General features: G+C 34.9%; 1 protein-coding gene across 1 annotated transcript in view; it reads right to left on the reverse strand.

The window, feature by feature from the left end:
* Positions 1-16,616, reverse strand: part of LOC149289576 (doublecortin domain-containing protein 2-like) — a 58,337-nt gene that overhangs the window by 2,961 nt on the left and 38,760 nt on the right. The window contains exon 8 of the mRNA XM_089490400.1: positions 2,324-2,424. Coding sequence (XP_089346526.1) covers positions 2,324-2,424 — 101 coding nt within the window. The remainder of the gene's footprint in view (positions 1-2,323; positions 2,425-16,616) is intronic.

A 16,616-nucleotide genomic window follows, 5' to 3' on the forward strand; every position in this document is an offset into this window, starting at 1 on the left:
ACCATAATAATCCCTGTTATGGTCACTATATGTTTCCAAACTTTTATCTACACAAATGAAACCAACAAAAATAAATAATATTCTAATTGTTATTACTTGGACTTCCTAACTGATGCCCTGGCTAGGTAACTGATGCCCTGGCTAGGTATATATATATATATCAGGTTCTAATTATGTTTCTACCAGTATTCTGCAATATTCACATTTATAAACTAACCTTCACATACTTGGCCATGTTGTATCTATCTAATTATGTATTATATATTTTCATTACAATGTTATTTTGTAATGAAGGTTTTAGCGAATGCAAGCTTTCAAGAGGTAACTTAAATTGTGCCTTTAAAATGTGTTTCACTCTTATACTTAAAAATGAATTGTGAGTTTGACTACAGACTTTTTTTCTGGCAACAAATGAAAACATAGACGAGAGAGAGAAATACAGAGAAATACCTGCTTTAAGTACTTGATAAATAGTTTGTTTTTAACAAACCCAATCCTTCTTTTCTATCTCTTCTGTTATTTCGTTTCAATAATGTCTCATCCATTTGCCTCAATACTCCTTCCTTCTCCCAATCATATCTCAACCCCCTCCTACTCATATTGCCCTTACCATGGTTCATCTAACACATATTGTATAATCCCTTATAAATGCCTTCCCTATCCCACATCTATCTATCTATCTATCTACAGTGAAGGAAAATAATATTTGATCCCCTGCTGATTTGGTATGTTTGCCCACTGACAAAGACATAATCAGTCTACAATTTTAATGGTAGGTTTATTTGAACAGTGAGAGAAAAAATCCAGAATAACGCATTTCAAATACATTTTACTGCTGCCTATGACCCCTAGAACACCATCCCCACCATCAAACATAGAGGTGGAAACATTATGCTTTGGGGGTGTTTTTCTGCTAAGGGGACAGGACAACTTCACAGCATCAATGGATGGGGCCATGTACCGTCAAATCTTGGGAGAGAACCTCCTTCCCTCAGCCAGGCCATTGAAAATGGGTCGTGGATGGGTATTCCAGCATGACAATGACCCAAAACACACGGTCAAGGCAACAAAGGAGTAGTTTAGCCAGTCTCCAGACCTTAATCCCATTGAAAATCTGTGGAGGGAGCTGAAGGTTCAAGTTGCCAAACATCAGCATGAAAACCTTAATGATTTGGAGAGGATCTGCAAAGAAGAGTGGGACAAAATCCCTCCTGAGATGTGTGCATACCTGGTGGCCAACTACAAGAAACATCTGACCTCTATGATTGCCAACAAGGGTTTTGCCACCAAGTACTTAGTCATGTTTTGCAAAGGAGTCAAATACTTATTTCACAGAGTAAAATGCAAATCAATTTATAAGTTATTTGAAATGCGTTATTCTGGATTTTTGTGTTGTTATTCTGTCCCTCACTGTTCAAATAAACCTACCATCCCAGCAGGGGATCAAAATACTTTTGTTAAGCAGGGAGAAAAAAATCTCACTGCAAATGCACAACACTAATCAATATAAGACTTAAGGTCAAAGTTCCCAGGCTTGTGGATAGTAGACACTAAGTTTTTTTCTGCCAAATGGCGTTTGAGTTGCTTTATGATTACGGCATCTGGCTGGACTTGCCTACCTGGCTGAACGCGGCCTGCCCTCCCATACACGTAAGCCTATACAGAGTATGTACCTTGTGCCCTGCAGCACAGTAAATGGTTAGATACATACCCCCAACATTTTAGGAGTCCAAAGCAGGACGCCTGTGTTGGGAGTATGATTATAGGTTGGGCAGGACCATCCACCTACAGAACCATCTTATGTGTGTAAAGAATAATGATATGACATCATAGTGGGCATATGGGAGATGAGATTATGATCTCTCCTGCAAAAGCACAGACATCGATCAATTTTGGAGCTCAGTGAGTCATCCAGGGAGATCCACTGATTGTGGACTCTAACTGATCCCTGAGCCCCACTGACCACAAAAGTGGAACAGCTCTGTGTGCCAAAAAATCATGACTTGTACAAACCAGGGCACTTGGGGGGGGTAGATAGATGATACAGAGTCAGACATAGATATAAAGCTAGAAAATGCAAATATTCCTTAATTTTTCTTCTAATTTATTGCACTCTAAAAAACAACCTAAAAGGCTCTAAATGCTTCAAATTAAAAGCAGTTATCTCCATTGCAACTTTAATTAGCTGCTGGAATATGAGGTTTAAAATTAGTCCTTTATAGCTTCCCAGTCTCAGCTGCTAGTGTTGAGCAGCCTAACAATTTGTATTATTTTGCTTTTTCTCATTACCATTTGATGGCTTAAAAGCTGTAAGGCAAATTACCTGATCAACCGGAACCTCCACTTTAGTGTTTTCATCTTCCTGAACTTCTGATGCCCCCCACATTTCTGATCTGTCTTCAGAAGCTTTAAAAATGCCATCATCTGCAAAAGAATTATAACGGAATAAACCATTTCATTGAAATACAGCTCAATTCTGTCTCTTTGTGGTAGAACAAAATAACTACACGACTACTATCTTTTATACTAGCAATTTAGCAAAAAAAACCAACAAAGTACTACTTTGTAAATCTGGGGTATGATCTGGTGTTTAAAAGAAGCAATTAAAAATTCATGGAATATCATAGGTTTATATGCATTCTACTAAATCACTAAATCTACTAAATACCCCCATTATCTATGCAATGGACAAAAATATCCCTTATATAATGTAAAAATTAAGATACATTTTATGAATTTAAGGTTAAAGTGACACAACAGTCAAAACTCAAATTAACTGTCTATATGCTGTTTGAATATTATTTAATATTTTACATAAGTTTCTAAAAATATTTTGTGCTTTTTGTAAGGTGGTAGACGCTTGTTTACAGCTCCTTTTACTTTCTCTTTTAAGCACAGTTTAGGAAACATTAGAATTATAATAACAAATTAGCAGCCAATCACAAAAAAGGAGGTTGCCAAAAGAAAAGCTAAAATTTAGATATCTAAAGTAGGTTGGCAAACCGATGTTTAATATTCTAAGTACGATTTAGAGTTGAACTGTCATTTGTGGATAACAGGTCAACATCAAGGAAGGAAATACTCTATAAAAGTAGTACTAGTCAGACACTCCAAATGTAAGTGGCCAGCAGACAATAAATCACAGGAGTACAGCTGCAGGCTATGCTTTTACAGGATGTTGTATTCGTCTTGTATACCCGACAACCAGAATGGGCTTGGTGGCCACCTAAAATGCACTCATTATGTCCAGGGCCGGCCCGACAATGGAGCCAAGTGGGGCAACCGCTCCAGGCGGCACTTTTGAAGCCCTTTTTTTTTTTTTTTAAAAGCGAAAGAGAGAAAGGGGCGCCGAGTGGTTTTCGCTTACCAAGCTGTCAGTACCTGCTCGGCGCCCCTCTCTCTCTCCTCTGCGGCAAGTCTCCCTGTTCGGTCTCGGTGCCGGCTTGTAATGCTGAGTGCCGGAAGATTTCCGGCGCTCAGCATTACAAGCCGGCACCGAGACCGAACAGGGAGACTCGCCGCAGGACTGCTGAAAGGTAAGTACAAGGGGGGGGGGGAGGAGAGGAAGGGTAGATAATGGGGGGGGGGAGGAAGGGTAGATAATGGGGGGGGCGGCAGGGACGGAGGGAGAGGAAGAGTAGATAAGGGGGATTAAGTTATTTCATTTGTCCAATAAATAAAACTACATTTTCACATCTTCTACGTTCTTCCTTCTTGCCTTTTCAGTTTATTACCAAGATGACCAATGGTTAATTATGTATGTACTGTAAATTTAAAACCATAAAGGTAAGCCACGGGTGTCTCAGTAGGAAGCCCAGATTCAGAAGTGTTATTAACTACAACAGATGGATGGGGCTGGAGAGACTGAGATTGCTGAACTGAAGGAGAATCCAACGTCTGACAAGACACAAGCCATTTGTGAATAAAAAATTAATATACACGCTTTGACTAGACTACTTTAATTATTTCCCTGTTTTCAATACATATGTATGCAAATATGGTTCACACCCAATGACAGGACAATTTATCACTAACAACTATACAACATATGGTGGAAGTAGTGGGTACTTCAACTCTATAAATCACACTTCTTGCAGATTTCAACACTTATGAAAAACATCAGTAACAATTACTTCAAATGCCATTCAAATATAGTTTATTTCAAATATTTATATTCAGATATATACAAAAATGTGAAACTCAATAAATCATCTGCTAAACTAATGATTTTGTCATTAATTTGTTACATAGGATATGTGAATTTCTATTAACAAACTAGATTCTCTAAAAAAAAAAATCTCTGTATTTTGGTAATTCAGTATATTAAGAGTATTTTCCAGACTTAAAAAGGTACTATGTAATTAGAATTTAGTATAACAAGTAAGAGTTGTCTTGGTCTTAATTAGAAATTACTTAAATAGTTGTCCAGTAGTTGGGAAGGAAATGTCCTATTATCTTTTGCTGCAATTTTTATTTTAAATGGGGAAAAAATCCTTTTTAGACTAAACATACTATTTGTTGGACTCGGAGACATGTTTATCTATACATTTACAATACAATTTTACCTGGAAGCTCCTCAGTGGGTGGATCCAGGCCAATAGGAAAAGGCTAGACATGAGTGTGTGGGCGGAGCTGAAGAATGGGCAGACCTTAGTACCACGCCCCTACGCATACATCAAAGCCCCGGCAATCAGTTACCACATGGGAAAAGCCCTTATAGATAAGCTGGAGGGCTACCTAAAACTTGTATTTAGGTTTTAAGTCCTGCCCTTATGTATGTCTAATATAATATTTCTGTAACTAACTCAGTATTCCAAGGTTAGCTGAGAAAATTAAGCACAAATTCATATCAAACTGGCTCATAGCAATTCAACAATGGATTCCAGTCCACGTCAATAAAAGAAGCAAAGCTGTGTGCCAATTCATGGACCTTTCACTAATGTTAGATAAAAAAACAATAGCTATAAGCAGAAAACCACTCAAGATTACATTATTTTAGTGCAGTACCATAGAAATATGTAAACACTGCTAAGTAAGTTAATTACATATGTCAATTAAAGAACATATTGATATACAAATTTAAATAACTAATACAAAATCAATATATTTTAAATAATTAAGCACCTCAATTAATACCTTCTCTGCAGAAAAAGAATATTGCAGTACAAATTATGACATTAAATGCACTGCAAATCCAAAACTGATTGAAGTTTAGCAGTACGGATAAAAGGAAAAAAAATCATTGTAATAATGGTCTGTTCTGAATATTTTATGGAAATCAGAGTCATTTATTAACTGTAAGCTCTGTATGTAAGCAAGAAAGTTAATGCAACCATAAACATTTTTAATGTGATTTACCACGGAGTCTGCCTCATAAAAATGCAAAATCAAATTAAAAACAAAATGTAAAAATCTTTGCCTCATTAAATCCCATGGATTGCTGTGAGGGATGAAGAAGGACACATGCGTTTATGATTTGCTGTCGATAATATAATTTGCCAGGGGGAAAAAAAAAAGTACATTGAAATGTTGATAACATTAGTGAAGGTATATTCCAATAAAAAAATTAAGAAGACAAATAACAATGGGTTTATAATAAAAGTCTGCAACATCTGTCCTCAACAATGAAGTGAAACTACCCAGAATCCATAGCAGCTGTAGCATTTAATTTGTGCAGTTAGAACGTCATGATCTAAATATGTAGTAAATATTTACAATGTCCTTAGAAGAAGGTTTTAGAAGAGAAATGGAGACAACCTCTCAATCTATACGGAATGCAGATATATTAGTGTAATATAAGGTAATAGACATCCAAGGTAGAGGGATGCATTCTCTCTCTCTGTTATTTAAACATTTAAAAGGCAATAAGATTGCTGAAGCTGAATAATGCTCAGAACATGTCTCTGCACTAGGGTTGCCAACCACTGGGAGTAATTGTTGTTGGCGCCATCATAAAAAAATACAGACACCAAAACTTTTTTTTACAATCAAGGCAAAAAATCAACAAAGTGGATGGAAATTATATTAGTTGTTTTTCTATTAGTGCAAACACATTTACAACTTGTTACTACCAATTAAATTAGCTCAATTAGGATAATAATGTTTTAGATTATTTCAGATATTGTCTTTAAAATGCAACATTGAGGCTTTGGGGTTTATTCACTAAAGCAGGAGTTGACAGGGATGTTTTAGGAGGGTTATGGCTTTGCCCAATTCACTAGGGGATATCCCTTGCACATTTTCTCCTGCAGGACAAGACCTAAGCACTCTCTGTGTCATCAGTAGGGTGGCTTTCAGGAATCTCTGATTTAACTATGAATTGAGCAGGGCTTGCTTAGCCCTTGCTGCAGGAAAAATGTGCCCTTCAAAATGTATAATGATATGCACGATTTAAATCCACATCTCTCCAGCGAACTCCATATTTAATGAATAAAGACTGAAGCAAAAAATACCATAAATCCCAACATGCATCCCTAGTTTCCACCATCCCTAGTTTCATAGACAGGCGTTAGGAAGTACAACTGTGTGAACTTTGGTTTTTAAAGCTTCAGTGCCTTTACATCTTGTATGTTGGTCCACTAAAGAATATCTTCTTTGCGCGATACATTTTTGTGTTCAGGGCTAGGAATAAATGCCTAAAATCTTATCCTATGAGGTTTCTTGGCTTTAGACTGTTTCAAATTAAAAAAAATGATGTTTCTTTTAATGTAGCCTATTGTTGACGAGATGGTAACATTGTAGGGCGCATGTTTTAAGAAAGTTCTTATTCTTTTAAAACTAGGAACAATAAATTTATGTCAAGTACAGGCTGTTCTCCGGCACTTTGGTTTCTGCCTTTCGACTGGATATAATTATCACATGATGGACAGGCATATGGACGAAAATATGAACGTGGGTGATAAATGTATCTTGTAACAACATTAGACAATAGCACTATCGTTTAGTTATTGCCATGTTCGCAGCATCCAACACCCACTTAAGGTTGGCTTTTCACTTGGAAAATAATGGCCATACTATTTTATTTTTTTATTATGGTTATTATATTAAAGTAATTTGCCTTGTGGGTAAAATAGCTAGATGACGTCAATGAGCAAGAAGTACTAATTTATTATGCTCTTTAAATATGTTGTAAAATGTTATTTGAAAAAATGTATTACTTACAAAACACAATCCATTGCTAGTATAGGCTTTATCACCGCAACTGCAATAGAAACCACCTCAAGGGTAAATATGCCTGTCTAATAACAATAAGTATTTGCACATTCTTACGAAAGCAAAAGGAGCTTAAATATCCCAAATAATGTAGCGCAAAATTAGCATGTACAGACACGACTTAGTGATTTGGATGAAATAACCAAGTAGAGAAATTGCTATATCTGGTACAATCATACAGAAAACATTTAGGCTGAGGTAACAGTTTTCCCTGTACATACTCCTTTCCCATGTAGGTTAACAGAGCTATAATAAGACACAGCGGGAAGTAAAAAAGAGCTGAGAAAAATTGTTTCCATAAGCGAGAAGAAAAAATAGCAACACAATTTCAAATAAATTAAGTTCTGCAAAGTTACTATACTTGGTAGAAAAGTATTTTATTCTGTTCCAATAAATGTATTTGTCCTGCAGGTAGGACAATTACCTCCTTTCCAATTCTGCTAAAGAATTAATAAGATTATACTGGGGTTTTAGTGGAATGAGAAATGTCATCTCACTGTCTTGCCTATGCATTATGCAGAGCTCTTGTTCAAGAGACCTGTCATGTCATGGGTTAGTCCTTTCTAGTGCATAGTCAATCTAGCCATGCATCTAGCCATGCCCCCAGCCCCACCTCCGATCCGGGGGTAGATCTGAAATGTACTACATATTTGTTCAAATGTTCCTTAGCTTACAGTTCCGGAGCATAGGATATTCTCACAACTACAAAAATTGCCAGCATAAACATTAATAAAAAAAAATAATACTAAGATGTTGAGCTGTGTAAAAGTCTGTGGTGACACTATAGGGTCTGTTTTAGGCAGAATGATGTCCCAGACATGGTTGCAAGTGGCAGTTTAGAACTAATTGGGGCTCTGATGTCACTGAGCCGTACCTGGGAACTCCCCAGTTTTGATCTGGAGTCTAAGGGTGAAGACATGCTTCCCCGGTATTCCTTTCACCTTCGGCTTTCTCTGGGCAAAAGAGAAGCTTTTGGCCATGTCCACTCTCTGTCCACTTCCATCTCCTACACTTACATTTAAGGGTATCCAAGCCAAGTCCTGCTTCCACATGATGTGGCTAGCCCTAGCCCTCACAGATCTAGCTCTTCCCCATGTAAAGCCCAAACAAAAGCCACCAGTTTTCGACATGATTGACTCACCATATCAGTTAGTTTATCTTTCTTTATGAAAACAGATGGTATATTTTAAGTTGGTCTGCAATATAAACATTTTCATGTTTTTTGCATAAGGTAAAATGACCACTGAAAATGACACATTGCCATGTCCCCTAAAACCACATCCATTATTTGATCATTAACCCTAATAGTTATAGTTCTAATTGATTAATTATAACTGTACTTTTATACAAATAAAAGTATATATTCATTCAAAAAAATATACTCACAAGTACTTATTTTACAACCTAAAAGAACCTATATGTTACATGGATAAGATTTTTGAAGAACACAAAACATTTATTAATGTCCAGTTTTGCTTGTCCTTTAAAACCATTCCAGTACTTTGATCTCTACTGAAAGCCTTAGATCTGTGGTCACTCGCTGATTCATATACTTAATTAATTGTGACTGTAAGAAAAATACACATGATAAAATGTGAACATGCTGGCATCTACAGGCACAATTCCCCCCAAGCAACTTATAACCTTTCTCTCTCTCCTGCATCAAATATAGATGATAAGGCTCTACGTCGAAATGGCCACAGCAGATTTTAATTTAGGTATCTGCAGGAAAGCAAAGAGAACAATGTTTTTTTATAAACAGCTTTAGTTATAGAAGAATGAGATGCCTTGAATCAAAATCGGGACACAATATTGTGTTAACATGTTAGAGGATATTTTCAGATATGCGATTAATCATCATAATATTCAGCTATAGTGTCTGTGCCAATAGATATTTAATTATACAAACAAATAACTTTTTTTTTTTTTTTTAAATGAACTAGAAAAGGTTTCTGAGACTCTGGATAATTGCCATTTTTCTATCAAATAAATCAGAACATTACACGGTAAACATATCAAATAGTCTGTATACCCAGTATGAACTGGTTACATAAAACCTTTTCTGTATTTATTATTTATTTATTGCTTTTTTATTTTTTTACCTTTTGTTTTTTTGAACAAGCTAAGACAATTCCTTTGGAGTACATCCAGCCACAGATATGTATTTTGCTTAACAAAGTCATTTTCATTTCACTACTAAAATGGATTCAAATTACCAAGGTGGTTTATTTCAATTTAGTAGGACACAGATTATTTGAATAAACCCATTTTGAAGACTTGGCAATTAGTGAAGTGAAGCAAGTTAATAGGAAACATTTTGCCCATATAGTTTGCAATACATTTAAATTAACTGCTCATTATCACCTTTATTTCTCTACCTATTGTGTGTATATGTGATTTAAAAAAACTCTCTTTTGCACACAAAATCACCAGAAATATATCATTTATTTATTCCTTATCAATGGTTACATGGGCTCCCTCACTGTATATGTCTGCCCTTTCGGACACAGGATTGGATAACACTACAGGGTTGCCATGGCATATAAATTGTTATATATAGACACATACATGTATATTTACTAAAGTATTACTAAAATACCCTTGTACTGTATGATCTTGTGCTGCCTGTTTTCTAAGTTTGAATTTCATTTCTTACTGAAACTGAGAAAATGAGAAAACAATTCCCCAATTCCTAAAAGTAAATGTATTTTGGTTTCAGCGTTATATTGAAGCAGCAGCTATAACGGGATTTACAAGCTTTCTGAAAAGAAGGAATATATCAAACACAATTCAGTCCTGGGTTCTGTCCAGTGAGAATGTGGTAATTACTCGCTACAATTGAGAAGGCGGTAGAAATATAAAAAAAAATCTTGAAGAATACCAATTTTAGCATCCTCCTACAGGTGTTCTTAGATGCTTGTGACGCCATATAGGTGAACCACTATATCCTCAGACAGAAGATGAGTCACATTGGGGCCTCTGAGGTCTTAGAATACGTATGTGACTATACATCTTATTCTATGAGTATGATGGCCCACTAAAAGCGTCACAGACTTGTAAACATGCTATTTCCTCAGGATCATTACAGCTGCCAATGTTCCTATCCAAAATATCTTTTCGAAAACTGTTGTTATTCATCCATGAGTCTTATATATATATATATATATATATATATATCCAAAGAATATCTTAATTTGCCAAACAATTATATGGTTACTGATAATTTAGAACATGTCTTGTAACTGTTTTACTGTGCTCATCTTACCTACAGTATACAACAAAATTATTTTATTAACATTAATACAAATGTATAACAGTCTATAAAGCCAAGAAATAATTTTTTCAAAAAGTATTTTTCTGTGAATAAAAGGCAATAAGGCACTATGTTAGCTCCAAATAGGTAAATATGTAATTCTGGAATCTCCTGCAAAAGCACAGCAACATGTATGTGATAACAATTTGCTAAAGTATATCAAATGGATCCACTGTTGCCATGCCGAAATATTATGCCTACGTTAAAAATCTTCTGGAACTTTACAAAACAGACCCCCTTTAGGAGCAAAGTACCTGTCTATTATTTCCAGCTGTCAAAGCATATACGCTAATTCTCGGGATGCTTTTGGCATTTTTTGAGATGTAACTTATACAATATCTTTTTCTCATGATGCATTCTGCTAGGTCGGTGGAGAGGTGACAATAACAGTGTAGGGGTAATGTCTAAACCTATTCGGATTAGCATAATTACAAATAAATTGCGAAGACCGTTAAATGAAAATACATCCTCAATATATGCTGACTTATTAGTTTTAATTAAACACATAAAATCTGGGAGAGGACATCATCATCTAGGCCACCATTTGTTGTGCCTTCAGGGCATAAGTCTGTTGGTGATTTAAAAAGCACACTTAATTTTCAGCTTTGACATGCTATAAAATAGCAGATAAGCAAGAAATGTGTTGCTACATAGAAAAGCATCAGACTTCACCTTCTGAGACTTCTAAGTCAGTTTAAAGCCTGAGGAGGCGCTGAGTCTGTAACTATGAATAAGAAAGGGTTCACTTCTAAAGTAGTTTGTCCTGCAAAGAAAGGTCATTTGTTCAAAGAGAGAAATAAGAATAAAAACGTACAAAATGGCCCAACAGAGAGTAAAATGGACTAATCAATGGATCCATTCTATGCATTAAAACAGGTGGTACATATTTGAAAACTAAATATATAATGGCATACAACATTCTTAGTTCATTGAGTTTTTATATCGTTTCTAAAATGTTTTACTTTCACCAAAATGAAACACAATGACCTTTATTAAGGAAAATTGCAACTCCCCTCCTCTTATACCCTCTAGGCAAGTGCTACTTTTTACTAGATATTTCTACCTATAAGATCAATAATACAGAAATATATATACAGTATATCACTAATGAGATATTAAAATGTAACCAGTAGTTTTTCTGATCGTTTAAAGTTAAGACAAGGACAAGAGAAGGCAGTGTAAAAGGAAATTATAAAAATCAACTCAAAGTGACAAAACAATTAATATAGAGAATGTCAAGCCCTAATTTCAGAACATCTCATTAAACTACATATTCAAACTACAATTCTGCTCTATGTGATCTTTTTTCAAAGCTAAAATGTAAAAAAAATCAACCCAATTACTTTGTGTTTCAAACTATGAAACAAAAAGTAAGGATCAAAAAAATAACAATGGCTTAAAGGGCTACCATCTACAGTATAATTAGAGACAGGTGAAGATTAAGCAATATATCGTGTGGTGAAATTTACGTGCAATATCTTTTTTTTTAAAAAGGACTTTTTTTTACTGCTTTAGTCAAAACTATTTCACATCTTCTTACAAGATGATGGCATTCATGGAACTTAAGAATTATCCATGCCATGACAAACATCAGAGGAGGGCTGGCAACATTCACACTGGGGAGCAAATGCAACCAAGTGGCCCAATAATAAAGTAGCCCAAAAGCCATCTGGCACAGAACACGCGCCATGTAAGATAATGTATGCAAAAATTAAAAAGGTACATAGAAGGATCCAGTCATCATTGAAATGTCAGCTAAAGCCCTTCTTACTATAGATATCCTTGATACCATAGAATTGTTATACAATACTGAAAGAAAGCTTTGGGTAGCTGCCCAAAACCTTTAGACTAGCCAAGCCCTTCACTGATATACAAAGCCGTCCTGAACATGAACAAGCTAAGAATGCAGTCATGGCAAATAATACCAAGAAATTTGTTTTTAACATCTCCTGTCATGGAATTTTAATTTCACATTTTTGGTACGCTACATTACTGCATCTACTGTACAAGAACAAATTGTGGAAACAGAGCTTTTACAGATGATTCGATATTTTCTTTCTAAAGCATTAAATTAAAACATAATAAAACAAAATAATTAACACTACTGTAGTTTGGTAATATTACCATTAAGAGCTGTTACCTAAAGTTAAATTAAATAAGAACATTTGGTGATAGGTATTATTTTTGTGGATAATTACATGTCCTATCCATTTTACACAGATACAGTATATGTGAGAATTGATATATGTTGTTCCTTTAAAGATCTAATATATGGAGCGCAAAATATAGATACAGATCAAGGCAAATCATTTATAATGTGTAATCGATATTTCTGGCATATAGTGAGTTTAATGTCTGCTGCTATAATATATATATATATATATTATATATATATATTATAACAGTTATTAATTGCTCCAAGATATTTGTTTTGTAAGCCACTACCTGATTAGGTGAAAAGTATAATTCTACATAGGAGGGATACATTGTATATATTCTTAACACATGAAAAATGAAGTTGGCATTACAAAGTTGAGAGGAAGATAATAATTCACTAAGGACCTTTATTATTACTTTTTCAGATTGAAGTCATGCCACTGCTGGGAAGCAAATAGGAAGATGCCTCCAGGAACTGTGGAACGTGATTAGTCTCTGCCACAATTGGCTAACTGGAGTTCTCACTATTTCGATTCACCAAGGATGAAATTTCTTGTTGAAGAGGAATCATGCAACAACTATGTGTCTTCGGGGAGTGCTTGGCACATATTGAATAGACCAAGCTGATTTTTCAAGGCAGATCCAAACGGTGACAAATTGATTCAGTCAAAGTGTTTTCTAAGGTTTGCGCGTAAGCCAAACACACCAACCTGAGCCAAATATACAATCAATGTAATTACAGACACTTTTCTTTCTATAAAAATATTACTTGCAAAAGAGTGGTTATTAAAAATCCTCCTTGTGCAAAATGTACTAGTGAAATGTACACACAATAACTCGAAATTACTGTAACAAACACTGTATAAAACAAGTTTATTTTTTTATTATTATTATAATTTAGAGGGTTTTTTTTTTAAATATAGAGGTAAGGCATATTAAGTTAAATGTCATGGCTGGACCATGACTTCTTTAAAGGAGGAAGGGTAGAGCCTGGGATCTACAAAGGCAAAGTTTGGCTTTGAGTAGCCATTAGATAGATTTTGGGTGGTGGTGGTTGTTTAGGACAAGAATAGACTTGGAGATAAGCAGGAGAGGCTGAAACCAGATGTAGAATGAGCAGAATTGGACTGTTATATGTTATGCTCAACTCCCCCTACCCAGAGACTGACACTCTCTCCAACAGGACTAGGAATGATTAAGTCACAACATTGTTTGAGGATGTCACACTGTGACCATATAGGCAATCCACTAGTCATCATACTGAAACCCTATTGCTTATTTATAGGGTCTGGTGTTTACCCTATGCCTGATGTGGGTGTCTTCCAGTTGCTCCTTGGAAAATACCTCAATAAGGGTATCTTCTTTCATTACACTCATTAAAAATCATTTATTCAACAATGTTTGCTTTTAAAAACATGTATATGCATATTCCTTTAGTGCTGGTTTATCAAGTACAGCAATTGATGACATTATCCAAAATATATAGCTAGTAGAAAAACAATGCAACTAATAAAGTCAAGAGTGGCTTAGTCTAAAGTATTCTGGCATCTCAAAGGTTATTTTCTATTACTGGGATAATAAAGAAAGATATAAAATGCTATACTTGATATATATCGATTTGGAAATGGTATTTTGATTATTTTAATATTCAAATTATTTTACTCTTTGCTAGAAAATTTCATCACAATACAGCCCTACTCTACATTCATATCCAGATAATGAGTTCTTATTGTCAATGAGCCCAATTTCACTTAGGCTTAAAGCAGCCATCATTTTACTGATGTTTTTGTTGAACATCGCCATTTGGATTATACTCTGCAAATAAAGATACATGTGTGCTATTATATTGATGAGGCAATGCGTACTAATGCACAGAAGGGCCGTGTCAGAACTTATCTCATGCAGATATTGTAATCTTTTTTAATTAAGTCCTTTCCAGAAAGTCTCTGCTGATTCTCACCATATGTTGGATAGCATAATCTCAGACTGCAGAAGAAAAATATAAATGTCTTATATTGAGTGCCTTTCTTTCTAGCATATAAATATTTTAGCTGAATGTGTCATTTTTTGTGGACACGGATCATGCTCCGAAGAAAGCTGGGAAATAGATTCCTCAGACTTTGCTAAGAGACAGAACTGCATATTATGGGCTTTAGCACAATCATTTTTCTGCTTGTCCTCCTTTAGAAATAAAAAATGTTGCAAAATATATGCATAATTAGCTTTTTAGTGTGAGCATTGCTGCCTGTCATCATGATTTTCAACACGAGCAGTTATAATAATCAGATCTTTATGAATACATCAGGAGACTAAAATTGCAGGAGACAACCATGCAACTCAGATTTTACTCAAGGCAATATATATAATATTACTATATAAATATATATATATAATATAATGATTACATGTTGTGTTATGTTATTTTAACGTCAGGGTGTATCAATTATTTCTCTATATGGGACTTGGTATTAAATTATTGCCACTGCAAATACAGTTGAGAAGGCTATATGTTGTTTTATGTTTTTAAGATGATTTGGTCATCCTCTTGATATATGGACTAGTTTTAATGTGCTGTACATTTTGTGTAAACCATTACATGAGCAATTATACCCAGTCGCTAACTAAAAAAAAACCGGGAACGTTTCATATAAATAAAAACTTAATTTCACAATATTCTACAACAGAAGTGGGCTCCGTTTTGTCCCACTGGTACATATCCATATAACAATTTTATTCACTAAAATGCGAGGAAAGTAAATCATAAACATCTGGAATTGTCAGTTGGGCAACCAATACGTCTAACATACTAGACTTCCTTCTTTAAACATGTCTTGTCTCCCTGTCTAGTATCTAGATAATATTAGAAATGTGGGCTTTGCAATAAAGTACAACAAAAAACAAAAAGGACACCGCTAAATACCCAAAACTAACAGAGCACGCATTTGCCGCTCATATGACATATGAAGGTGATAAGCAACAGTGATTAATTAGAGTAATTAGTGGAAAGGCTAAAAAAGTAGCTGATAGTTGCAGCATTATCATGATGTGGTTCAATGTTCACAGGCCCAAGGTTCACTAAACAGCATTAGCTATTTTAAAGGAAGGCAGCAAAAAATGCTATTTTTTATATATCCATGGATAATTTTAAAAACCTATCAACATTGTCATATATTTACAGAACCGAGTAACGTCTGAAACTACATGTAAAAAGGCTTAAAGTACATTGATTTCCTGAGAAAGAGAGGCTAGTGTAGAATACAGCAGGAAGACAATTATCACCGAAAATTGTTTCCACAGCCTAATTAATGATGCATTAAACTTTTTACTCATTAAGAAGGTAATAGAGTGTTAGCAAGCACCTAGTGTATGATATTAGGTGTAGGATTTAAGAAATATGTTCAGACCAATCAAACTGTAAAGTATTTGGCTGTGTATGCCACTGGGCTCTGTGCCTAATTCATTTTAATTGAAATAAATCATTCAATCATAACCAAAAATGAAGACATGAAAGTAAAATAATGTACGGTTTCGATTTTTACAATGAAAAGTACATTTTGGTCTTGTCACAATTAAGCAATTAATACATAGCATATTTTCATGATTTTGCCTTTTTTGTCATTTATGTACATAATTTCCTATACAGATCATCCTTCAACAACTCACCAATAGTCTGAGTTATTAATCAAATGTTGTCAATACATACTCTGCAGGTGAAGTCGGTTTGAGTATTGGGTGCTTCCTGCTCCAAATCTCCAGGATCAATAACACAGCAGGCAAATCAATGATCAACACTCTATTTTAAATGCACCGCTAAGACACTTGTACACAGTTTGCAGGATCTTGAAAACGTACACTACTGATGTTCTTGGATTGGAGAAATATCTGAAGAGAGGAGTGACTAACATGCACCTTCTTTGTTACAACAAAGGTTACA

This window comes from Sceloporus occidentalis, unplaced genomic scaffold, assembly GCF_023333645.1.
Source record: "Sceloporus occidentalis isolate IW3139 unplaced genomic scaffold, rSceOcc1.0.p SCAF_44, whole genome shotgun sequence".
NCBI classification, from domain to species: domain Eukaryota; kingdom Metazoa; phylum Chordata; class Lepidosauria; order Squamata; family Phrynosomatidae; genus Sceloporus; species Sceloporus occidentalis.